Here is a 26,235-nt window from a genome sequence, read left to right on the forward strand (position 1 = left end):
CCCCAATCACCCACTTACCTACCCCTCCACACGCCCAATCACCCACTGACCCACCCCTCCACGCCCCTATCACCCACTGACCCACACCTCCACGCCCCCAATCTCCCACTGACCCACCCCTCCACACCCCCAATCACCCACTTACCTACCCCTCCACACGCCCAATCACCCACTGACCCACCACTCCACACCCCCAACTACCCACTGACCCACCACTCCACACCCCCAATCACCCACTGACTCACCCCTCCACACACAACAACCACCTACTAACCCACCCCACACACCCCTAATCACCCTTTGACCCACCCCCAATCACCCACTGACCCACCCCTCCACTCCCCCAGGCACCCACTGACCCATGGCTCCACACCCCCAATCACCCACTGACCCACCCTTCCACACCCCCAATCACTCACTGACCCTCTCCTCAACACCGCCAATCACCCACTGACCCACCACTCCACACCCACAACCACCTACTATCCCACCCCACAGACACCCGTAATCACCTTCTGACCCACCCTTCCACTCCCCCAATCACCCACTCCTCCACACCCACCTACTAACCCACCCCTCCACATCCCCAAACCACCCACTGACCCACCCCTCCACTCCCCCAGGCACCCACTGACCCATGGCTCCACACCCCCAATCACCCACTGACCCACCCCTCAACACCGCCAATCACCCACTGACCCACCCCTCCACACCCCCAATCACCCACTGACCCAACCCTCCACACCCCCAATCACCCACTGACCCACCACTCCACACCCCCAACTACCCACTGACCCATCCCTCCACACCCACAACCACCTAACCTACCCCACACACACCCGTAATCACCTTCTGACCCACCCCAATCACCCACTGACCCACCCCTCCACTCCCCCAAGCACCCATTGACCCACCCCTCCACACCCCCAATCACCCACTGACCCGCCTCTCCACACCCCCAATCACCCACTGACTCACCCCTCCACACCCACAACCACCTACTAACCCACCCCACACACCCCTAATCACCCTCTGACCCACCCCCAATCACCCACTGACCCATGGCTCCACACCCCACACTCACTGACCCACCCCTCAACACCCCCAATCATCCACTGACCCACCCCTCCACACCCCCAATCATCCACTGACCCACCCCCTCCACACCCCCAATCACCCACTGACCCACCCCTCCACACCCCAATCCCCCTCTGACCCACCCCTCCACACCCCAATCCCCCTCTGACCCACCCCTCCACACCCCAATCCCCCTCTGACCCACCCCTCCACACCCCCAACCCACTGGAACTGTTTTCAGAACATCCCCTAAAAAGCAGTGCCGAGGCAGACACTGTAGCATGTCCCGGTAGCCGCCTGCAAGGAGTTTGAGTGTTCCTTCCCCCCCCCCCGCCCCCACACACACCTGTGAACCCCGTTTCGAAGGTAAATTGGTCGAGTTTAATTCGTATGTACGTCACTGATCTGGACTACGGTATTAATGGATTTGTGGCTAAATTTGCTGATGATACAAAGACAGGTGGAGGAGCGGGTAGTGTTGAGGAAACAGACTTAGTTTAGGGGAATGGGCAAATAAGTGGCAAATGAAATACAATGTTGGAAAGTGTATGGTCATGCACTTTGGTGGAAGAAATAAAAGGGCAAACTATTATTTAGATAGGGGGAGAATTCAAAATGCAGAGATGCAAAGAAACTTGGGAGTCCTTGTGCAGGATACCCTAAAGGTTAACCACCAGGTTGAGTCGGTGGTGGAGAAGGCGAATGCAATGTTGGCATTCATTTCTAGAGGTATGGAATATAAGAGCGGGGATGTGATGTTGAGGCTCTACAAGGCACTCATGAGACCACACGGGGTATTGTGTGCAGTTTTGGGCTCCTTATTTAAGAAAGGATGTGCTGACATTGGAGAGGGTTCAGAGAAGATTCACGAGAATGATTCCAGGAAGGAAAGGGTTAACATATGAGGAATGTCTGGAAGCTCTTGGGCTGTATTCCCTGGAGTTCAGGAGAATGAGGGGGGAAATCTCATAGAAACATTCCGAATATCAAAAGGCCTGAACAGATTAGATATGGCAAAGTTATTTCCCATGGTAGGTGAGTCTAGGACAAGGGGGCACGACTTGATGATTGAAGGACGTCGTTTTAGAACTGAGGTGCAGAGGAATTACTTTAGTCAGAGGGCAGTAAATCTGTGGAGGCCAAGTCATTGAGTGCGTTTAAGGCGGAGATAGAGAGGTTCTTGATTAGCCAGGGCATCAAAGGGTATGGGGAGAAGGCAGGGGAGTGGGGATGACTGGAAGAATTGGATCAGCCCGTGATTGAATGGCGGAGCAGACTCGACGGGCCGAATGGCCTACTCCTGCTCCTGTATCTTACGTCGTTAAACGGGCAGTTGCCGTTGCCTCTTTTCTGCGCCCTCCACCTCCAGTAAATGAAACGCTCGAATACGTGTGAAAATATAACTAATTTATTGAGTTCTCTCCCCCCACCCCCAAACAATCCTGGTTTGCTGCTAGTATCCGTATAAATGCAAATATATACAACAGAATGGAGAGATTCCCTGAAAAATAATAATTCCAGACACTTAGTTACAAGCAACATCATGATGTGAAAAAAAAATCTGACAGGAAAACGAGCGGGAGACAGCATCATCCGAGAGAGGAAAAAAAATCTTAAATTAAAACAGACAGACGAACGGGAGGGAGGTTACTGGTTACTGTGCAGGGGCCCGACAGTGAGGAGTTAGCGCACAGCGACAGGTTGGTGAAGGGCGACCAAATTCACCGGCGATACCTTCCGAGCAGTAGTGGGCGAGCCCGGTCGGGGCCTGAACCGGGATTTCACTCTCCTACGCCACCCTCCCCCCTAACTCGGCTATCAAGTATCAGTAAGCGGGACCCTTCCGTAACCCGCCAGCTCGGGTGGAGACTGGAGAAAGCGGACTCGGGTTTGCCTCTTGTGCACGGGCGAATAACGGGTTAATGATCTGCCGGCGATATTAGGTCCCGGGCCCCAGCCGAATTACCGCGGCGCCTGCCCGGGATTTCACCTGCGGGAAGCCCCCCGGCGGACCGGAGCCCGGCACACAAGGCTGTCTTTCCCCCCCCCCCCCCCCAGCATCCAACCACAGATTTTAATCCGAACCCACCCTTTCCTCCACTTGTCGGTCAAGCGAGTCGGGGAGGAGTCCCTGTGACCGATAATTAACTTGGGACTCCCTTGGCCGCTCCTGCGGGATTTACAACCACAACACCGACCGCCCCCCCACTCCGGAGACCCCACCGTCAGAGGTTAGGGGGAGGAGGCGGCAGAACGGGTTTGGGAGGGGGTGGTGGGGTAGTAACGTGGCAGACTCGATGGGGCAAATGTTCCAATTCTGCCCGTAGGTCTTACGGTCCTGATACACACTGTTCTGGAGTGTATGGGGTGTCCAGGGAGGGGCAGTGCCTTCGGTGAAAGGGCTTGCCGCGTCCAATCCGGGGGGGGGGGCGGGGCAGCAGTCAGGCGGGCTGAACCAGGTGTGGGTGGCCGGTGAGCCTCATACCCCGCTGAGACAGGGTCGCGATCCCACTGTGCAGAAATCAGCTCCGGCGGACGAGATCCCACGGCCAAATCCGCTACGCCCCGCGGAGAGCGAAGGGCAATTGACGAGACACAGAAGATGTCCATTGCAACTAGGGGGAGACCCCGGTTTGGGGCGCTTGCAGGGACCGCTGGACCCGGGGGCTTCCCAGGTCGAGAGAGAGAGAGAGAGAGGAACTGTCCCGGCGAGTTCAAAAGACCATCCCGCACAGGTTTCGGGTGCGACGGACAGGCGGCGCCGCGCTGGTCTCCCGTGTGGGGTCTGATCAACCCCTCCCACCCCCACCCTTCCCCGCCAGCCCCTGTTACCGAGCACACCGAGGTAATTGAAGGGAGGGGGCTGAGGATTATAAATTGGGGAGGGACAGGACGCTGGCGTGTCAAAGCGAAATAAAGAGCCCCATTTAAAAGGTCGCTGTGGCAGCCGCTACTTTTCACCCGGCTCAGTATTCAGAGCGAGTAACACAACACCCCCCCCCCCCACACACACACACACATACATACATACACATATATATTTACGCTTCAGCTCCAACCCCCAGCTCGGGGATACGGGCCTGATTCCGCACAAAGAGAGAGGGAGAAAGTCTGACTGTACGGTAAGAGTTCACACAAAGAAGGGATATCTCCCCGACGACGACAGTTAATAAACTTCAACTCGTATTTACTGTAAACATACAAAGGGAAAGAGTTAGACATCTTTCAGGAGGAAAAAATAAACCCGCACGCGAAAAAAGGGGGGGGGGAACCTGCGGCATTCTCGCTCCCCACACCCCCACCCCGCTTCATCTCCTCTACCGCCAGGAAAATGGAGGGGGGGTGGTTCACGAGGTGCGTCGTCCCATCTCACTCGTCTCCTTTCTTGCTCGTCGTCAGTAGTTTTGGCAAGTTGGGAGGTGGGGGAGAGGACGACTAAATCTGGACACCCCCCACCTCGGACACGCCAGGGCAAAGAGTCTGTTAGCGGCGGCTGCGCTGGGGAGGGGGGGGGGCGTTGACGAGGCCAGCCGGGCGATACACAATTGCTTTGCGGTCGGTCGGTACTGGATGGGAGCGCCAAGGCCATCGCACAGCCTGGGATTCTCTCTGCCCTCGGTCAGGGAGGTCACTGAATGCGAGGGGGATACAGACAGCTCATCCTCATCCGCACGCACACACGGCATTCGTCCCCACCTCATCCCCGGACTAAAACGATGGTTTGGGGGGGGGGCGCAGGGGTGACAACAGGGGACATTCCGCGGTCAGTATTTTCTGCGTCGCCTGGGGCATCATTTCAGTCCAGTATCTTCACGCACCCACTCAGAGAAACGGCAGCTCTTCGAGCCAGTGAACCATCGGCCCGATGCAATTTTGGTTTCTCTGAGCTGCGGAAGAAGCTGTTAGTACTTCCCGTCTTCCTCCACCACAGCGAACCGCTTCGTTTGGGCACCGACTCATTTCATTGTCCAGTCGATGGGTGGTTCGTTACAGAGAAAAAATTCGGGAAACGCCCAAGCGCTTCACTGTCGTCAAAACAGTTCCTCTTTGTAAAGTCTGTTTGAACCAATTAATGACACGGGCTAGCCATCCTTAACCAGCTTTGAACACGACATACCGTGTGCCAGGGAGGTCTGCAAAGCCCAGCCTGAAATCTCAGGTGGGACGGGGACCCCCCACTCGTGTCCTCTTGCACACGCTCACACGGCGACCTCCAGATTACAACATAAAAGCCCGGATCCCGTGTCCCCGCAGGCTGGGAGCAAAGGGGAAGAGTTGCGCGCCTGGACATCCCTGGCCCGAGCTGGGAGGCGAGGAGAGCCACCTTCCACGGCCCCAGGCCCCGTCTCCACTCCACGGGGAACTTTCTTTTTCTAAAACCCAGTTCTTTGACTGGCGAGACACCGAACCCACACCATCGTGCGTCTGGCAGCTCCCGGAAGTCTACCTGACAACCAATCTGTTGTCAGTGGAAACAATTTAATCCTCAGATTCTTACCAGAGCCTCTAAACCAGGGGTCCCCAACTTGTTTTTAATGCTCTTGGACCAATACCATAAAGCTTGGGGGGGGGGGGGGCTCGAAACTTCTGACCAGTGATGTCAGTTTCTTCCAGTTACCCCACAACACACCTCATCGGTGGAGTGCAAAGATCTGAGCTTAGGAGAATGAGGGGGATTTGATAAAGGGACACAAAATTATGGGGGGGGGGTGGAAATCGCTAGTGTCGAGTGGCAGGTCACACTTGGGCAGCTACCCCGACCAGGTAACGTGGAACTGCGGGGGCAGGTGGTGATGTGGCCGGGGGGAGGGGGGGGTCACTGCCCAGAAGGAAGAACCATCTGCCAGGACCAATCGCCACCGGCACGCATGATGGACGAGCGAACGGCAAGATACGGTAAATGCAAGCAGGCTTTCCCCACCGAGGCTGGTTGAGACTGGAACTGGAGGTCACGGGTTAAGGGTGAAAGGTGAAATGTTTAGGGGACCCCCCCCCCCCCCCCCCGTGGCGAGAGTCTGGAACGAGCCGCCAGCGGAAGGGGCGGGTTCGATTTCAACATTTAGGAAGTATATAGATGGGAGGGGTATGGAGGGCAGATGGGCTGAAGGGCCTGCTGGGGGGGGGGCTGTAGTGTTCTGTGACTTCTGTTGGGTGAGGTGAACTAAAGGAGTGGGGGGTGGGGGGGGAAAGAGGTCACGACCGTAGTGTTGCTGGGGAGACCGAGGAGGGAACCTGACAGCACTGGAAGACCGCAGTGATGGAGGAAGGTTGGGTCGGCTGGGGCAGCTCCTGGTCGGAGTGGGGATCCAGAGTTGATTAAAAGCAATGGAGAGTTGTACTGCTGGGTGGGCAGCCGTGCCTGAAAGGCAAGTTTGGACCGGGAGAGCTCTTCCTCAACCGTCACGCGCACAAATGGGTCAAATTCTTCCACCAAGCAGAGATCCCAACTCCTGCTTAGATGCTGACAGGTCCAGCCGCACCCCCCCTCACCCCCCAGGCGAGGCACAGCGGGTGACAGGGCTTCCTTTCTCGTGATGAGGGAGGGGTGGAGGGAGCAAGACAAAAGGAAGATTTTACAGTTAAAGAGGCTCACTGGATGCCTTCGTATCTTGCCCCACTCTCGGCAAGCTCTAGACTTGACAAAACCCCAGCAGCGTCTGGGATACTCAAACCACCCCATCTGGCACCAACCATCATTCCGCGGTCAAAGCCACTTCGATCGCAATGCCTTGCCCCACTCTGACGCCTGGCCTGAACGACAGCTGAACCTCTTGATCACGGCCTGCGTGCTTTCACGCACCCAGCCGCTGCCCCGTGATCGGGCGCCTGCACTGACGCACAGGCGGGTTCAGTAAAGTGGCCACCGAGCACACATACAACAGGAAATAATAAAAGTGAGTCACGGGAGCCAAACTGCCAAGCTAAATAAATAGAACTGGGCAACTCGGTCGAAAATCTCCTTCTCACCAAACACCACATAACGGGAATCCACACAGAGACCCGAGAAAACTTCACCAACCTGAACCGTTAACCACAGATGCCCCCCCCCCCCCCCCAACCAGCGTTCTCTGGCTGGGGACCGCGTAGTCGGACCTGCGGTACAGCCGTACCTCGCCGACCTCCACCAGGAACTCCGACCCTCGCCCAGCTACTTATCCCCTCTCCCCCCCCACCCCCACCGACAAACCCGACCAACTCTAACCTGATTGTGGGACAGCTTACAATGGCCGACTAACCTTCTAACCGGGTCGCCTTTGGTACTGTGGGACCGGTGCATTCCGCGGGGAGCCCCCCGAACTCCCGACCTCACACTACCCCCCCCCCCACCTTCCCTGTGCACCTGGCCTCGATAAGGATAAATGTTACAGCACTTGTCTACAAGGAGGGACGACTCAGGCAGGGCTGTGTACGGCGTACGTGGTTCGTAACTGTGCTCTCTGCAGAGCAGGCAGCTCTTTCTGTCCTCCGCGGTTTCAATATCAGCAAATAACAAGGAAACCTGCGCCGGGGGCCTCCTTCGTCGCACCTCCCAAACCACCACGCGCCCACACAGACACATACACACACGCACACGCTGTTCAATCTAGGGACATGCCAGGCTATGCACTCGGCAATCCTCTCAGATGTGGTCAAACACAAACCATCATCAATTCAACACACACATATATATATTTATATAAAGCTCTGTCACCAACCCTTCTGTGGGGGACTATTTTTTTTAAACTGTCTTTAACTGTCCTGCAGTTGCAAGGGTTTCTTTCTCTCTGAAAACAAGAAAGGTGCAAATCGAGTGTGTGTGTGTGTGTGCGTCTGCTTTCGAAAGCAAGCAATGCTGCCTTTCAGCGAGCTTTTGACTCCCCCCCCCATCTCTCTCTCTCTCTCTCGCTCCTCCCCCCCCACATCCCCACCACCACCAAGTTCGGTCTGAGCGGAGAAGACAGCGCGTCTCACTTCTTCTTGCTGTTCTTCTTGTCCGGCTTCCCTTGCTGGGCAGTCAGGGCGCGAGGCATGACCAGCATGCTGCCGTCGTTGCTGTACTGCAGGGAGTACTGGCTGGGGGAGTAGGGGCGGCCCTCCTCGTCGCGGAGGCAGGCGAACACCTCGTGGTAGAGCTCCTGCAGCTTCTGCTTCATCTGCCGCAGCGAGCGGGCAAACTCGCCGTTCTCCTTCAGCAGCCGGGACCGCTGCTTCTTCAGGTGCTCCACGTCCTGGTCCAGGTTCAGGATGGTGTCCAGCTTCCGCTTCCGGCAGTTCTGGGCCGCCAGCTTGTTCTTGCCACGGCGCCGGATGTCGCGGATCAGGGTCAGCTGCGCCTCCGTCAGGTGGTGCTTGGACAGCAGCTCGTTGAACTCGTCGACGGGCAGGTTGATGATCTTGTCGTTGGAGAAGGGGATCTTCAGCACCCGGGCCCTGCGCTCGTCGCGTCCCAGGTGCAGATCGATGCGGCTCGGGTGGGCTTCCTTCAAGGCCGCTTTCTTCCCCGGGGTGGGGTACGGCTGCTGCCCGGAGATGGAGGCCCCGGGGGGCAGGTTGTAGGTGTGGTTGTGGTTGACCGGATCCAGGTGCGGCAGGGAGCGGTAAAAGCTGGGATTCTGGTAACTCATCCGGCAGAACTTGCTGAACTCGGGCTGGTAGCCGCCCACCGCCCCTTCCCCCTCCTCGGAATCTGCTGCCTCCGAATCGGTGCTGTAGCCCACGGCCCCTTCCTCGGAGAACGACAGGGAGGAGGAGGAGGAGGAGGAGGAGGACGAGGACGACTCCGAGCTGCTGGGGGACACTGGGCTCTGGCTCGAGTCGAGGGAGAGGCCCGAGTCGGAGTCGAGCTCCTCTTCGATCTGGGAAGCCATCGGGCAGAAGCCTTCCTCCATGGCCAGGTCCATCAGGCTGATCTCGTCCAGCATGGCGTCGTCCAGCAGGCTGGACAGGGAGTCGGGCATCACCGAGGGCCCCGTCTCGTTGCTGGTGCCATTGGCGGCGTGCGGGAACAGCAGCCCGGTGAAGTTGGCGCAGCCGAAGGCGGCGTCGAAGCTGGTGGAGTTGGTGGACGCCAGCCGCTGGAGGCCGGGGGGAGGGCTGTGGCCCGCGGGAGCGTTCTCCAGGGTGGGGTTGAAGAAGGGCTGGAAGTCCTGGCCGCACGAGGGCAAGGTGGCGTCGTGAAGGCTGACGTCGTGATTGATGGCGGTGGCCGGCGGCTGGTCGTAGCCGACGGACAAGTCAGAAACGCTGCTGCCAGCGTCATCGCTGAACGATGCCCCTCCATTGGCCACTTCCATATCCTGCACACACACAAAGACAGAAAGATACCGTTAAAAATACTAGCTGCACACTTTCCTACACTCAGAGATCTCCACGCAAGACAGAGGAGCCCAGGACAGGCCCTCTTCTCATTACTACCATCGGGGAGGAGGTACAGGAGCCTGAAGACACACGCCCAATGTTTTACAAACAGCTTCTTCCCCTCCGCCATCAGATTACTGAACGGACATTGAACAGATGTGTACTACTGCACTATCTGGTTTTTTTTGCACTCGATTTGCACACTAATTTTATTGAAAATGTTTACATATATTGAGCTCCCTTAAGGTTGTTACAGCCGGGAGTGGTGATGGGGATAAACACCTGATGGCGTGCGTCTCAAACAGCCTCTGACAACCGAGTCCAGCTCCAGCCCTTCACCTGTGGTTTAGCTACTGAGCCCGGCAGGACAGTTTCGACTGACAGGAGAAGGGGCAAGGGTGGGTCACTGGCGCCTTAAAACCAGTCGCTCCAGGCAGATGGGGCTGGTCGGCCGGGGTCGGCAGCTCATCTAGGAGAAGGAAAACTCTGATCTCAAACCTCCCGCTGCCTTGTGGCTGCACCCATTCACGGGGAAGGCTTTGGGAGTGAACCCCCGAAGGAAAAATCTGGAGTTGGAGTCCCTGAGGCAGTCCTACGCTGACCTGCAACTCCTGGTGTCAAACTGTATCGGTCTCTGCCGTTCCTGTGTGTTCATCAGCTGCGTGGAGAGGGGGAGCCCGCCACACGGGCAACAGCTCACTCTCCGTATCCTACTGACCGGGCTTGCGTACCCAGACAGCTGGGATGCAACGTCCACGGCCGACCCTGACCAACGGAGGCCTCGTTTCTCTTATGGTAATAGTTATTTTTTTTACTATTATGCTTTGCATCGGGGAAGATTTCATGACATACGCCAGTGACATTAAACTTGATTCCAATTCAGGGTCTGATTCTGAATTGCTACTTGATCGCGGCCTGTGCCTTTTCCCTCTCAGCCCGACTCCCCAGCATCCTGCGTGCTATGGTAGCATGGAGGCAGCAGCGATCGGAGTTCTATCCCTGCCGCTACCCCCAAGGAGTTGTAGATTCTCCCCGGGACAATGAGAGATTTCCCTGGGGGCTCTGGTTCCCTCCTGCGTTCGAGTGAGGTAGGGGGTTAGTATGCTGGGGGCAAGCTGTGTTGGCGCCAGAAGCTGGCGATACTTGCGGGGGCGCGTCCTCTGACTGTGTTGCTGGTAACGCTAGTTGGGACTGGTTCACTGGGAAACAGCACGGACCAGAAGGGCCGAACAGCCTGTTCCAATGCTGTATATCATTCATGCAGGTGGCTGGGTAGAGATATGTCTCTACCAAAGGAGGTTCGAGTCGCTCCTTCCCTCCGCCAGCCTGCAGGTCACCCTTGGGCAAGGTGTAGCCCCTGCTTAGCCCCCCCAACAGGGTCAGGTGAAACCGTGGGAGCAGGTGGTGGACGGTTGTACGAGCAGCCGGTGCAGATCACAAGTCCTGGTGATGTGACACTGACGCCAGGCAGACAATCTCTGAAGAGTATTGATAATGACCGGGGGTCACCCGTCTTGTAAAGACACTGTCTGGGAGAACACGATGGCAAACCACTTCGGTAGATAAAATTTGCCAAGAACAATCATGGTCGTGGAAGGACCACGATCGCCCATGTCATACGACACGGCACAGAATGATGATTATAATATTATTCACACTTACACTGTATAAAGTTACAAGAGAATGTTCGTGAACCCTTTGCAATTAGCTGGTTTTCTGTATTAATTACTCATTAAATGTGGTCTGATCTTCATCTAAGTCACAATAATAGACAAACACAATCTGCCTGAACTGATAACACACAAATAATTGTGCTTCTCATAGATACTGAGTACAAAGTCCAGGTTCAAAAAGGTATGTGAACCATTTGGGTAGTGCCTTCTATGAATGCAATTTGGAGTCAGGTGTTCCAGTCAGTGAGATAATCTTTAAGTTAGATATGACCCTTGTGGCTAAAGGGATCAAGGGGTATGGAGAGAAAGCAGGTACAGGGTTCTGAGTTGGATGATCATACAATGGCGGTGCAGGCTCGAGGGGCCAAATGGCCTACTCCTGCACCTATTTTCTATGTTTCTATGAGATTGGAGCTGTGGGTTGTCAAGGTGCCCTGCCCTGTAAGATGGGACTTTCAAAGTCCGGTTTCTGACAGAGCCTCCTTTTCTCAAGAATGATTTATATGCACCACGCCTCGATCTAAACAGCTTTCAGACGGCTGTAGAAGAAGAATTGTAGAGATACATGAAGCTGGAAAAGGCTACAAAAAACATTTCTAAAGGCCTGAGTGTTCATCAGCCTTCAGTAAAGGAAAATTGTCTACAGATGGACCACAAGACCATAACACATAGTAGAATTCAGCCCATCGAGTCTGCTCTGCCATTCCATTATGGCTGATCCCAGATCCCACTCAACCCCACAAACCTGCCTTCTCGCCGTATCCTTTGATGCCCCTGACCGGTCAGGAAACGATTAACGTCCGCCTTAAATATACCCACGGACCTGGCCTCCGCCGCAGCCTGTGGCAGAGCATTCCACAGATTCTGGCAAAAAAATTCCTCCTGACCTCTATTCTAAAAGGTCGCCCCTCAATTCTGAGGCTGTGCCCTCTAATTCCGGATGCCCCCACCACAAGAAACATCCTCTCCACATCCACCCTATCTAGTCCTTTCAACATTCGGTAGGTTTCAATGAAATTCCCCATGCATCCTTCTAAATTCCAGTGAGTACAGGCCCAAAGCTGCCAAATACTCACAGACAATAGATAATAGGTGCAGAAGTAGACCATTCGGCCCTTCGAGCCTGCACTGCCATTCTAAGATCATGGCTGATCATGTGTTAACTCCTTCATTCCTGGAACCATCCCCATGAACTCTCTCCCCTGGGCTGTCTCCTTTCTGAGATATGGTGCCTCATTAGTGTCTGATTAAGCCTCAGCATTCCCTCCTATTCTAATCCCCTTGAAATAAATGCCAACACTGCATTTGCTTTCTTTATCAAAACTTGTGAGTTAGCCTCCTGGGACCCTTGCACGAGGACTCCTGAGTCCCTCTGATGCTGAAACCTTCTCCCCGTTAGTCTGCACCACTGTTCCTTTTACCAAAATACCTCATCACACATTTCCCAATGCTCTATTCCATCTGCCACAATTTTGCCCGTTCTTCCAGTTGGTCAAGTCCCGCTGCAATCACATTGCTTCCTCAGCACTACCTACTCCTCCACCTGTCTTCGTATCTTCCGCAAACTTTGCCACAAAGCCACCAGTTCCGTTATCTAAATCGCTGACAAACAACGTGAAAAGTAGAGGTCCCAACACCGACCCCGAGGAACATCACTAGTCACTGGCAGCCAACCAGAAAAGGCCCCTTTATTCCCACTTGCTGCCTCCTGCCCGTCAGCCATTCCTCTGTCCATGCCAGAATCTTTCCTGTAACGCCATAGGATATCTTGTTAGTCTGGCACCTTGACAAACGCCTTCTGAAAATCTAAGTAACGGACACCCGCCGCCTCTCCTTTGTCCACCCTGCTTGTCACTTCCTCGGAGGGAACTCAGTACCATTACGATTCTCCCTAGGAGCAGGCATCCTGCAAAGATTGCGCCAAGAACTCAACACCCAACGCAACACGGACTGTTTGAACTGCTTCCATCTGGTAGGCGCTTCAGATCCCTCCAGACTAAGACTAATAGGCACTGGAGAAGTTTTTTCCCTACTGCGGTCACTTTGCTGAACAGTTAACTGCCGGTTAACTGTCAGCTAACTATTACTTGGATTGCACTACCTGTGTGTATAATCTATATTTTCATTTATATTTATCATTATTATTGTTATGAGCAGAGAGACAACATCTGCCGGAAGTAAATTCCTTGTATGCGCACAGGTACTTGGCGATTAAAGTCTGTTTCTGATTCTGACAGAGCTGAAGAAGCAGCCAAGGGTAACAGCAAAAGACCTGCAGAAACCTAGCAAAAGTCTCTGTCCACCGTAACAGAAACATTGAACAGGAATAGTGTTCGTGGAAGGACACCGCAGAGGAAACTCTCCAAAATAATTTAATTTTTTTTTTGAAATGTTCCAGTCAGAATCCAGATCTAAACCCAATTGACCTGAAGAGGGCCGTTCATGCAAGGTTTCCCGGAAATGATGAGGAACTGAAACGGTTTTGTATGGGGGGGGGGGGGGGGGAATGGTCTAACACTTTCTCGCCATTGTGCAGCTACTAAACACAAGGGTTCATTCCTGCCTGGACTGTGAATGATTAAACAGTCTGCTCAAAAAAGACGTGAAAAGCACAGTTGTTTGTGCGTTACGAGTTTAGGCAGATTGTGTTTGTTCAGTATTGTGACTTAGATTTTTAGCATTCTTCCAGGATGCACCACAACCTGGTACGGAAGTTGTCCTGTCCAAGACCGGAAGAAGCTGCAGAAGATCGTGAACACAGCCCAGCACATCACACAAACCAGTCTTCCATCCCTGGAAACATCCTCTCCACATCCACTCTATCTGTGTCCTCTGGTCCTAGACTCCCCCACAATAGGAAACATCCTCTCCACATCCACTCTATCTGTGCCCTCTGGTCCTAGACTCCCCCACTATAGGAAACATCCTCTCCACATCCACTCTATCTGTGCCCTCTGGTCCTAGACTCCCCCACTATAGGAAACATCCTCTCCACATCCACTCTATCTGTGCCCTCTGGTCCTAGACTCCCCCACTATAGGAAACATCCTCTCCACATCCACTCTATCTGTGCCCTCTGGTCCTAGACTCCCCCACTATAGGAAACATCCTCTCCACATCCACTCTATCTGTGCCCTCTGGTCCTAGACTCCCCCACTATAGGAAACATCCTCTCCACATCCACTCTATCTGTGTCCTCTGGTCCTAGACCCCCACAGTATAGGAAACATCCTCTCCACATCCACTCTATCTGTGTCCTCTGGTCCTAGACTCCCCCACTATAGGAAACATCCTCTCCACATCCACTCTGTCTGTGCCCTCTGGTCCTAGACATCCCCCCACTATAGGAAACATCCTCTCCACATCCATTCTATCTGTGCCTTTCATTCCCGGAATCAGTTATACATACAGTGGTAGGTTATAACTGTAGCCACTGTAAGGATGAGATAGAATGGTTTGTTGTCCTGTAGATTGCATCTATAATATCTACAACGTAGCCCAGCACATCACGCAAATCAATCTTCTATCCCTGGACTCACTTTACACCACACGCTACTGGAGCAGTGCCGCCAGGATAATCAAGGACATGACCCACCGAGCCAACACAATTTTTGTCCCTCTTCCCTCCGGGAGAAGGTTCAGGAGCTTGAAGATTCGTACGGCCAGATTTGGGAACAGCTTCTTTCCAACTGTGATAAGACTGCTGAACGGATCCTGACCCGGATCTGGGCCGTACCTTCCAAATATCCGGACCTGACTTGCACTACCTTACTTTCCCTTTTCTATTTTCTAATTATGATTTATAATTTAAATTTTTGTTACATTTACTTCGATTTGTACTTCAGGGAGCGCGAAGTGCAGAAACAAATATTGCTGCGATCATTGTACACTCTAGTGTCAATTGTTTGGCGACAATAAAGTAAGTAATTAGATGAAGATCACACCACATTTTATGATTAATTAGTACAGAAAACCAGGTAATTGCAAAGAGTTCACGGACTTTTCTCTTGCAGTTGTATTCTATATATTCTGCAGTGTTCAATCCTAGAACACTATATAGTGATATGATTGTAGCAGAATTAGGCCATTCAGCCCATCCAGTCTGTTCCACCGTTCCATCATGGCTGATTTACTATCCCTCTCAACCCCATTCTCCTGCCTTCTCTCCGTGACCTTTGACGCCCTGACTAATCAGGAACCTGTCAACCCCCGTCTTTAAACATGCCCTAAGACCTGGTCTCCACAGCCGTAAATTTCCACAGATTCAACCCCCTCCGGCTGAAGAAATTCCTGCTCTGGGGCGGTGGACAGCTGCAGAGCAGATGAGGGACGCCCAGGGACAGGTGCCGAGCTCTTGGCAGGGACCCAAATTCCGTTTCGAAAGTGGCATCATCGGCTGTTGCTCCGCAGCTTGCTTGGCGAGCACGATGCCCTCGTTGTCTCACGGGTGCTGTCCTGCCCCCCACGCCAGCGGCTGTCCGAGCTGCGACTACAATTGATTCCCGCAACACTGTCTTACTGTTTAATTGCCACAGTTTTTTGCAGTTTAACCTTCTGTCCGTGTTGGTATTACTTACAGCTACGTACACACACAGATCTGCTCTTCAGTGGGTTCAGAGTACATGTATGTCACCATATACAACCCAGAGATTCATTGTCTTGTGTGCATACTCAACAAATCTATAGAATAATAAACATAATAGGACGAATGAACGGCCGCCCAACCTGGGCGTTCAGCCAGAGCGCAGAAGACAACAAACTGTGCAAAAACAAAAGGAAATAAATAATAGTAATAAATAACTAAGCAATAAGTATCGAGAACTTGAGATGAGAAGTCCTTGAAAGTGAGTCCATTGTTTATTGGACCCTTGTGGTTATATATGTTTGACTCTGGAAAGCTCTGGAAGCTTTTCTGCATTATTTGAATGGGGTCTATCTGATTGGTTGGCTCTTAACTGCAAATTTGAACGGAACGTTTCTCGTCTTTGGGGATAAAAAGCGCCGAGCACGAGCCAGCTTCTTTTTTTGCTTCTTCATTTGCTAGACCGCTCACTGTTCATTTTTAAACTTCCTTCGTTCTATTAACGCTTAATGAAACGGCGGTGAAGCAGCAAGCTTGCTGCCCCCGCTTCCGAATTCACAAGGAAATTTGGATTGAGGAATGTCAGAACCCGACAGCCTGCGAGGAGTTTGCACGTCCTCCCCGTTGCCACGTGAGTTTCCTCCGGGTGCTCTGGTTTCCTCCCACCGTCCAGACGCATGCTGAGATGGGGATAGGATTAGAGCGCTGTGGGCATGAAACGTAGGCGACCCTCGCCGGCTGCCCCCAGCTCATCCTCGGACTGCATCGGTCGGCAAAACACCGCATTTCACTGTATGCCCGAGCTCGACACACAAGGATGACCGTCACGAGCGACAGCAACTCTACCCTGAGCAAAAGGACAGGGTGGTTAGACTCATAGAAAAGGACAGCACAGTTAAAGGCCCTTCGGCCCTTCAAGTCCATGCCAAACCATTTAAAATGCCTGCTCCCATTAGCCGGCACTAGGACCACAGCCCTCCATACCCCTACCATCCAAGTACCTATCCAACCTTCCCTTAAACATTGAAATCGAGCTCACATCCATCACTGGTGCTGGTCAGTTCGTTCCGCGCTCTCACCACCTTCTGAACAAGTTTCCCCTCGTGTTCCCCTTAAACTTTTCAGCCTTAGCCCTTGACTCCGAATCGTAGGCCCATCTAACCTCAGCAGGAGGGAGCCTGCATTTACCTCATCTCTACCCCTCCTAATTTTGTGTACCCTCTATCAAATCTCCCCCAATTTAATTTAAAGTTTAGCACTGTTAGATTCCCCGCTGTCAAGCAGATAAAACTCTGCAAGTAATCAGCTGGTCAGGAAGCATTTACTGAGATTGGTGATTGGGTTTCGATTCCCGCCGTCGTAAGGGGTTCGTACGATCTCCCTGCGAGCGTGTGGGTTTCCCCCAGTGGCTCCGGTTTCCTCCCAGGTCCCAAAGACGTACCAATTACTAAGGAGTAGTACCCTGTAGGGGTGCTACGCCAGCAGCTCCGGGTGTCTGCTTCCCTCCCACGTCCCAAAGACGCGCGGGTTAGGGTCAGCACGCTGTGGGGACTGCGCTGTCAGCGCCAGAAGTACGGCAACACTCGCGGGCTCCCCCCGGCACATTCTCAGACGCAAACGGCGCCCCTCGCCGTTTGCCTCGATGTACGTGTGACAAATAACTAATCGTTACTCATTACGTTCCTGCCTGCCTCACTCAGTCACGCGTTAAGCTCCTGTTTCTACCTGCAAGGCCAACTGTCGAGAGAATAAAAGGGTCCACACCCACCCCCCCCCCCCCACAATCTCTCTGACCCACCACCGTCAGGAGGGAGCATCAGGACTGGGACGCCTCCCTCCCTCGGGCGGAGAGACCGATGAATCCCCTGCCAGCACCGTGGCCTCGTCACAAGGACAGCGATCCGTTTACCTGCGCTGCGCGTTGCTACGTGCATTTTGAATTACGTTTTATTCAGACTTCTGTGGTAATCTTTTGGTTTTACATGCTGTCTGCGAGACAGAGAGCGCCCAGTAAACGCACTCCTTAACCCACAGACAAACACTGCCTTGGCATTCTGCTGTTGCCCTGCTGAGCGCGCACACTTCAAAGTCTTCCCCCGGAATATTCTCCTCGTGGGCCCTGAACCAAGCCAATCCACTTGGGTTGGCTTTATGGTGCCTTTCCTGCCATACACGGTGAAATATTCCATTTCTTGAGTAATGGCGATGCGTAACTGCGTATAAATTGTTTATAGACTGTATTTAAGGTAGATACTGTTTATTTTGCAATATGATTGTAACTACATTGTGGGATGCGTCAGATTCTAATTCATGCGTAGTCTTAAGTTAACTTTGTGGGCAGCCGGTATGCAATCATGCTGAATAAACAGGGCTGGGCACTCTCGGTAAGGAACAGAGAGAGTGAGAATTAGGAGCTGTCAGAAGTTCACTGTGTTTTCTGATAAATATCATTCTGTAAATATTGCCAGTTTCTTTTCGCCAGGCAGCATCTACACGGAGAAGCACTGTCGACGTTTCGGGCCGAGTCCTGACAAAGGGTCTCGGCCCGAAACGTCGAAAGTGCTTCTCCCTGTAGATGCTGCCTGGCCTGCTGCGTTCCACCAGCATTTTGTGTGTGTTGTTGCTTGAACTTCCAGCATCTGCAGATTTCCTCGTGTGTCCAGTTTCTTTTTGCTATTTTAGATGCAACGAATAAACGCTTGAGGTGTGAAACGACCCCAGTGATGATCCCCTCTGGTCGTAACAGTGTCAGATTCGTTGTACGGTCAGATTACAATAAACTTGAACTTGTGAGCGGCAACAGCCGGCCGAGGTGGGGGTTCGACCCACCAGCGGTTTGACCCTTGATCATGCATCAAACTCCATGCACCAGGCAACAAGTGGACAACACACCTGCCCGAAACTTGGAACACACTCACCTGGAGTTCCATAAGGGACATGAGGTCCTGCCACTGCTGCTCCAAGTCTAACGGAGTCTCCGACGGCCGCAAAGGTGACAGGAGGGCCGTCTGTGAGGAAGTGGCCGGGCTCTCACGGGTACTGGACAGAGCGCTATCTAAAGCTTCATTCAGCTCCGAGGACACGGCAGCTGGAAACTGACAACACAAGATACGGGAGTCCGTAAGACCACTGGACAAGGGAGCAGAGTTGTGCCGTTCCGCCTACAGATCCTGCTCCGCCATTCCATCGTGGCTGATTTATTATCTCACTTTATTATCCTGCCTTCTCCCCAGGACTCCGGAGGACCTGACCTAACTATCAATCTATGCTTCCCCTCCCACCCCCCAGCCCCGTGACACCACTGGCATTTACGCAGCAATGAAGGTCGTCCACCTCTGTCACGCACAGCTTCACTGCGGTTTGGGTCAAAGTTTTAATTTTACCGGTTAGCATCGTTGGCCCTGAGCTGAACCCCCTCGAACCTGGAGGACCATTGGACCACTCTCAGTCTGACCTCTACCCTTTGACCTGTTTGGCACGGGTGACCAGACCCAGCGCCAAAGGATAAATCCCCAATTCTAGCCAACACATCTCTCCGGGTCATTGAGGCACGCAAACCTCCAATCCCTGCGACAAGACGGTGGTCCTCATAGAGACGCCTCTGCTTTATACATACTCAATGATTTGTTCACGAAATTCCACAGACTCACCACCCTCTGGCTAAAGCAATTACTATCAACTGTCCTTCCATTCTGAGACCGTGCCCTCTGGTCCTAGACTCCCCCACTACAGGAAACATCCTCTCCACATCCACTCTATCTGTGTCCTCTGGTCCTAGACTCCCCCACTACAGGAAACATCCTCTCCACATCCACTCTATCAGTGCCCTCTGGTCCTAGACTCCCCCCCATAGGAAACATCCTCTCCACATCCACTCCATCTGTGCCCTCTGGTCCTAGACTCACCCACTATAGGTAACATGCTCTCCACATCCACTCTATCTGTGTCCTCTGGTCCTAGACTCCCCCATTATAAGAAACATCCTCTCCACATCCAGTCTATCTGTGTCCTCTGGTCCTAGACTCCCTCACTATAGGAAACATCCTCTCCACATCCACTCTATCTGTGTCCTCTGGTCCTAGACTCCCCCACTATAGGAAACATCCTCTCCACATCCACTCTCTCTGTGTCCTCTGGTCCTAGACTCCCCCACTATAGGAAACATCCTCTCCACATCCACTCTGTCTGTGTCCTCTGGTCCTAGACTCCCCCACTATAGGAAACATCCTCTCCACATCCACTCTATCTGTGCCCTCTGGTCCGAGACTCCCCCACTATGGGAAACATCCTCTCCACACCCACTCTATCTGTGCCCTCTGCTCCTAGACTCCCCCACTTTAGGAAACATCCTCTCCACACCCACTCTATCTGTGCCCTCTGGTCCTAGACTCCCCCACTATAGGAAACATCCTCTCCACATCCACTCTATCTGTGCCCTCTGGTCCGAGACTCCCCCACTATGGGAAACATCCTCTCCACATCCACTCTCTCTGTGTCCTCTGGTCCTAGACACCCACTATAGGTAACATGCTCTCCACATCCACTCTATCTGTGTCCTCTGGTCCTAGACTCCCCCACTATAGGTAACATGCTCTCCACATCCACTCTATCTGTGTCCTCTGGTCCTAGACTCCCTCACTATAGGAAACATCCTCTCCACATCCACTCTATCTGTGTCCTCTGGTCCTAGACTCCCCCACTATAGGAAACATCCTCTCCACATCCACTCTCTCTGTGTCCTCTGGTCCTAGACTCCCCCACTATAGGAAACATCCTCTCCACATCCACTCTGTCTGTGTCCTCTGGTCCTAGACTCCCCCACTATAGGAAACATCCTCTCCACATCCACTCTATCTGTGTCCACTAGTCCTAGACTCCCCCACTATAGGAAACATCCTCTCCACATCCACTCTCTCTGTGTCCTCTGGTCCTAGACTCCCCCACTATAGGAAACATCCTCTCCACATCCACTCTATCTGTGCCCTCTGGTCCTAGACTCCCCCACTACAGGAAACATCCTCTCCACATCCTCTCTATCTGTGCCCTCTGGTCCTAGACTCCCCCACTACAGGAAACATCCTCTCCACATCCACTCTAACTGTGTTCTCACAAGTCAATCATTTATTTCGAGGGATGATTCTTGCGAACCTCCCGTTTATACTCGGCCCTGTGACGCACTCCACGACGAACAGAGAGCCCACGGAGTGGGTGCTGATGCCGAGACAATTCTGAGTTTTAAATGCAGGCCACCTCTCCAGGTGTTACCACTCACACTGCTGGCCACAGGTGGCTGACCAGGCCGCACAATGGCGCGGGGGGGAGGCCTCTCGCACCCAGTTCCGCCGAGAATGGTCGTTGCCCGAGTCTTACTCCAGATGCCAGGCGTAACGTCCCACCGCCAAAGCACCGCTGGGTCTCAGCAGGACAGGCAGCGTGGCCGGAGGGGAGTGGGCAGTCGACACTGCTTATTCCCCTCCCGAGGGGCTGCCCGACCTGCTGGGTTGCACCAGCTCTTTGTGCGGGTCGCTCAAAGTTCACAGAGACGCAGCGCTGGCGAAAGGATAGATGAAGCAGCCAGAGCACGTTTTACCAGCCATCTAACTGGAAACGGTTGAAGGAAGCAGCCTGTTATCGCGGTGGTGCATGGCTGCACGATTCGAGATCAAGCCCCTTAACGTGCGACCTAGACCCCAGGCTCTCCGTGCAGACCACATACCTGAGAATCAGCAGCGAAGGGGAATGTCTCCTCCAGGAGCCTCAGGCACTCCTCAAAGGAGGACGCCTGCTCGACCACGTCCGGCACCTGCCAAAACATAACCAGTAACACGGGCTTAGACTCGGCACATCATCTCAACTTCTGACAAACTTCTAAACGCGGTGGGAATACGCTGACAGTCCCGTACAGAAACACCAATGCCCTCGAATGGGAAAGCCTGCAAAACGCACAGTGGGTACGGCCCAGCTCATCACAGGAAAAGCCCTCCCCAGCAGCCAGCATATCTACTTGGAGCGCCGCTGCAGGAAAGTAGCATCCATCATCAGGGATCCTCACCACCTATACAGGCCATGCTCTATTCTCGCTGCTGCCATCAGGAAGGAGGTACAGGAGCCTCAGGACCCACACCACGAGGTTCAGGGACAGTTATTACCCCTCAACCATCAGGAAGGAGGTACAGGAGCCTCAGGACCCACACCACCAGGTTCAGGGACAGTTATTATCCATCAGGAAGGAGGTACAGGAGCCTCAGGACCCACACCACCAGCTTCAGGAACAGTTATTACCCCTCAACCATCAGGAAGGAGGTACAGGAGCCTCAGGACTCACACCACCAGGTTCAGGAACAGTTATTACCCCTCAACCATCAGGAAGGAGGTACAGGAGCCTCAGGACTCACACCACCAGGTTCAGGAACAGTTATTACCCCTCAACCATCAGGAAGGAGGTACAGGAGCCTCAGGACTCACATCACCAGGTTCAGGAAACAGTTATTACCCCTCAAACATCAGGAAGGAGGTACAGGAGCCTCAGGACTCACACCACCAGGTTCAGGAACAGTTATTACCCCTCAACCATCAGGAAGGAGGTACAGGAGCCTCAGGACTCACACCACCAGGTTCAGGAACAGTTATTACCCCTCAAACATCAGGAAGGAGGTACAGGAGCCTCAGGACTCACACCACCAAGTTCAAAACCATCAGGCTCCTGAACCAAAGGGGATAACTTCCTCAACCCAACACTGAACTGCTCTCACATCCTGTGGACCCACCCAAGGGCATTTCATCTCATGCTCTCACTATCTATGGCTTATTTAATATTATCACTAATTTGTTGTTTTGCATTTGCTATGAATGCTGCCAAAAAATTAATCTCAAGGTTGTAAATGTTGACATATACGTCCTTCAATAATAGATTTACTTTGAACTTGAAGATAGTCTTCCGGATGGTTTCAAAAAACACAAGACAGGAGTAGAATTAGGCTGCAGGCAGACAGACGGACATACTTTATCGATCCCGAGGGAAATTGGGTTTCGTTACAGTCACACCAATACTGTAGAAATATAGCAATATAAAACCATAAATAATTAAATAATAAGTTTATCATGCCCAGTGGAATTAAGTCCAGGACCAGCCTCTTGGCTCAGGGTGTCTGACACACCGAGGGAGGAGTTGTAAAGTTTGATGGCCACAGGTAGAGGAGTAACTTCCTATGACGCTCAGTGTTACATCTCAGTGGAATGAGTCTCTGACTGAATGTACTCCTGTGCCTAACCAGTAATTATGGAGTGGATGGGAGACATTGTCCAAGATGGCATGCAACTTGGACAGCATCCTTTTTTCAGACACCACCGTCAGAGAGTCCAGTTCCACCCCCACAACATCACCGGCCTTATGAATGAGTTTGTTGATTCTGTTGGTGTCTGCTACCCTCAGCCTGCTGCCCCAGCACACAACTGCAAACATGATAGCACTGGCCACCACAGACTCGTAGAACATCCTCAGCGTCGTGCGGCAGATGTTAAAGGACCTCAGTCTCCTCAGGAAACTTGGCCCATCTATCAGGGCTGACTTACTTTCCTTCTCACCGTAGCCTTTGATACCCTTCTTAATCAGGAGCCTATCAACTTCCACTGTAAGTACACCCAAGGACTCGGCCTCCACAGCTGCTTGCAGCAGCGAACTCCACAGACTCACCGCCCTCTGGTTGAAGAAATTCCTCCTCGTCTCTGCTGTAAAGGGGCGTCCCATTCTGAGGCAGGTTCCAGACTCTCTCACTACTGGAAAGAACCTCTACACGTCCACTCTATCTTGGCCTTTCAACAGAGAGCAAGCTTCAATGAGGAAACCCCCCTCCCGACCACTTCTTCTGAATGATTTTGAGACAGGGCTTTGTCTTCGGTCGAAAGAAGATAGCAGGGAAAGGAGATATTGGATAGCTAAATCTGATCCAGTATTCAACATGATCACCAGGTCAGAGGGGACACGAGTCTGACACGAGCCATCTCTTCCGCAACTGTTCCCAATCTCCAGGTCTTACAAAAATCCCCCCTTCCGATTCCACTTTACGCACCTCTATCCACAACTCTTGAGATTCGTCGCCCACTGCGAGAAGCTCCCATGCACCCCGGTTTAAATGACTGCTCCCTAATTCTATCAAAATGGAGATCTCCCCATGAACGCTCTCGCCATTAGTAAAGGATTATTAGAGGCAGGATTTTGACTTTCTTCAGCAATTAATTAATTAGGTGATCATAAATTAATCATTCGGTAATCATTAATTAATGAGAGGCATTAATTGTGTGGAGAAGCAGGAAAGCCATATTCGAATGTGTGGGGTTGGTGTGTGGCCTAGTGGATAAGGCTTCGGTCTAGTGATCTGAAGGTCACTGGTTCGAGCCTCAGCTGAGGCAGCGTGTTGTGTCCTTGAGCAAGGCTCTTAACCACACATTGCTCTGCGACGACATCGACAAGATGCATGGGTCCTAATGCCCTTCCCTTGGACAACATCGGTGGCATGGAGGGGGGTAAGGCCTGCAGCTTGGGCAACTGCCGGTCTCCCAGACAACCCTGCCCAGGCCTGCGCCCTGGAAACACCTTCCAAGGCGCAAGTCCACAGTCTATCGAGACTAACAGATGCCTATTATTGGTGGTCCAAGGAACCTTACGAGGAACAAGAGTCGTACATTGAATGGGTCGTAAAGAGAGCTTCTGGCCATTTGTTCTTCACAAAATCAAGAGTACTGACGTTACCCTGAAGCTGTGTAAGACATTGCTGAGGCCTAATCTGAAGTGCTGTGTACCGTTCTGGTCACCCGCCTACAGGGAAGATCGAAAGAGCACAGAGGAAAAAAAATTTGCAAAGATGCTGCTGGGACGAGAGGACCTGAGCTCCGAATAGGATTCACACCACCCGTTTCAAGAACGCACAGCCATCAGGCTCTTGAACCAAAGGGGATAACTTCACTCACCCCCATCACTGAACTGTTCCCACAACCCGTGGACTCACTTTCTAGGGCTCCTCATCTCACGTTCTCAATATTTACATTTGCACTTGCACAAGTTCGTTGCCTCCCGCACACTGGTTGAACGCCCGGGCCGGCCGGTTTTTCATCGATCCCGTTCTATCGATTTGCCTAATCTCGGAGATTTATAGGGTGACATATACGCACTTTGATAATAAAATTCACTTTGAAATTTGAGAACGAGGGGGAGGCACACCGAGTTATGTGGGGTGAAGACAGAGTAGACACAAGCAGGCTCTGTTCTGGGCAAGACTAGAACTCGGGGTCACGGGTGAAAGGTGGAATGTTTATGGAGCAACAACTTCGCTCAGGGGGTGGTGTGAATGCGGAACGAGCTGCCAGCTGAAGCAGTGATTGTAAAATCAATTGCCACGTTTAAGAGAAGCTTGGGTAAGTACAGGGTGCGAAGGGCCCCGGGTGTGGGTCAATAGGACTAGGTGGAGTAACACTTTGGTATGCACTGGATGGGCAGCAGGGCCTGTTTCTCTCCCGTAGTTTCGATGATTGTATACATGGGTAGGTGACAACAAATTAGGAGCATCTGTACTATACTTTATTATCACCAAACAATTGATACTAGAGTGTTCAATCATCACAGTGATATTTGTTGCTGTGCTTCGCACACCCTGGAGTACAAATCAAATTAAATATAATAAAAATTTAAATTATAAATCATAATTAGAAAATAGAAAAGGGAAAGTAAGGTAGTGCAAGTCAGGTCCGGATATTTGGAAGGTACGGCCCAGATCCGGGTCAGGATCCGTTCAGCAGTCTTATCACAGTTGGAAAGAAGCTGTTCCCAAATCTGGCCGTACGAATCTTCAAGCTCCTGAACCTTCTCCCGGAGGGGTTGGCTGGGTGGGTCGTGTCCTTGATTATCCTGGCAGCACTACTCTGACAGCGTGCGGTGTAAAGTGAGACCAAGGATAGAAGATTGATTTGCGTGATGTGCTGGGCTACGTTGTAGATATTATAGATGCAAATTATAGATATTATAGGAAACAAACCATTCTATCTCATCCTTACAACGGCTACAGTAATAACCTACCACTGTATGTATAACTGATTCCGGGAATGAAAGGCGCAGTTAGAATGGATGTGGAGAGGATGTTTCCTATAGTGGGGGAGTCTGGGACCAGAGGACACAGATAGAGTGGATGTGGAGAGGATGTTTCCTATAGTGGGGGAGTCTAGGACCAGAGGACACAGATAGAGTAGATGTGGAGAGGATGTTTCCTATAGTGGGGGAGTCTAGGACGAGGACAGATAGAGTGGATGTGCAGAGGATGTTTCCTATAGTGGGGAGTCTAGGACGAGGACAGATAGAGTGGATGTGGAGAGGATGTCTCCTATGGTGGGATCAGAGGACACAGCCTCAGAAGAGAGGGATGTTCATTTAGAATGGAGATGAGAAGGAAAGTGGGTGGAGAATCTGTGGAATTCATTGCCACAGGCGGCTGTGGATAGGCTGCTGGGTAGTCAGGGAGTGAGAGGTTACAGGGAGGAGGCAGGAGAATGTGGTTGAGAGGGAAATGGATTAGCCAT

At 52.5% G+C, this 26,235-nt stretch overlaps 1 protein-coding gene across 4 annotated transcripts in view; it reads right to left on the reverse strand.

Moving 5' to 3' along the window:
- Positions 1–2,469: 2,469 nt before the first annotated feature.
- The window catches only part of nfe2l1b (nfe2 like bZIP transcription factor 1b), an 85,791-nt gene continuing 62,025 nt past the window's right edge, over positions 2,470–26,235 (reverse strand). For 2 of the 4 annotated variants that reach the window (XM_059957767.1, XM_059957765.1), the window contains 4 exons: positions 21,386–21,472; positions 18,588–18,764; positions 8,029–9,353; positions 2,470–4,267 (listed from right to left, as the gene is read on the reverse strand). In XM_059957767.1, coding sequence (XP_059813750.1) covers positions 4,126–4,267; positions 8,029–9,353; positions 18,588–18,764; positions 21,386–21,472 — 1,731 coding nt within the window. In that variant the 3' untranslated portion in view covers positions 2,470–4,125. The remainder of the gene's footprint in view (positions 4,268–8,028; positions 9,354–18,587; positions 18,765–21,385; positions 21,473–26,235) is intronic. The other 2 variants (XM_059957769.1, XM_059957766.1) reach the window with 1 other exon arrangement.

Source organism: Hypanus sabinus (genome assembly GCF_030144855.1).
Source record: "Hypanus sabinus isolate sHypSab1 chromosome X1 unlocalized genomic scaffold, sHypSab1.hap1 SUPER_X1_unloc_12, whole genome shotgun sequence".
Classification (NCBI taxonomy): Eukaryota; Metazoa; Chordata; class Chondrichthyes; order Myliobatiformes; family Dasyatidae; genus Hypanus; species Hypanus sabinus.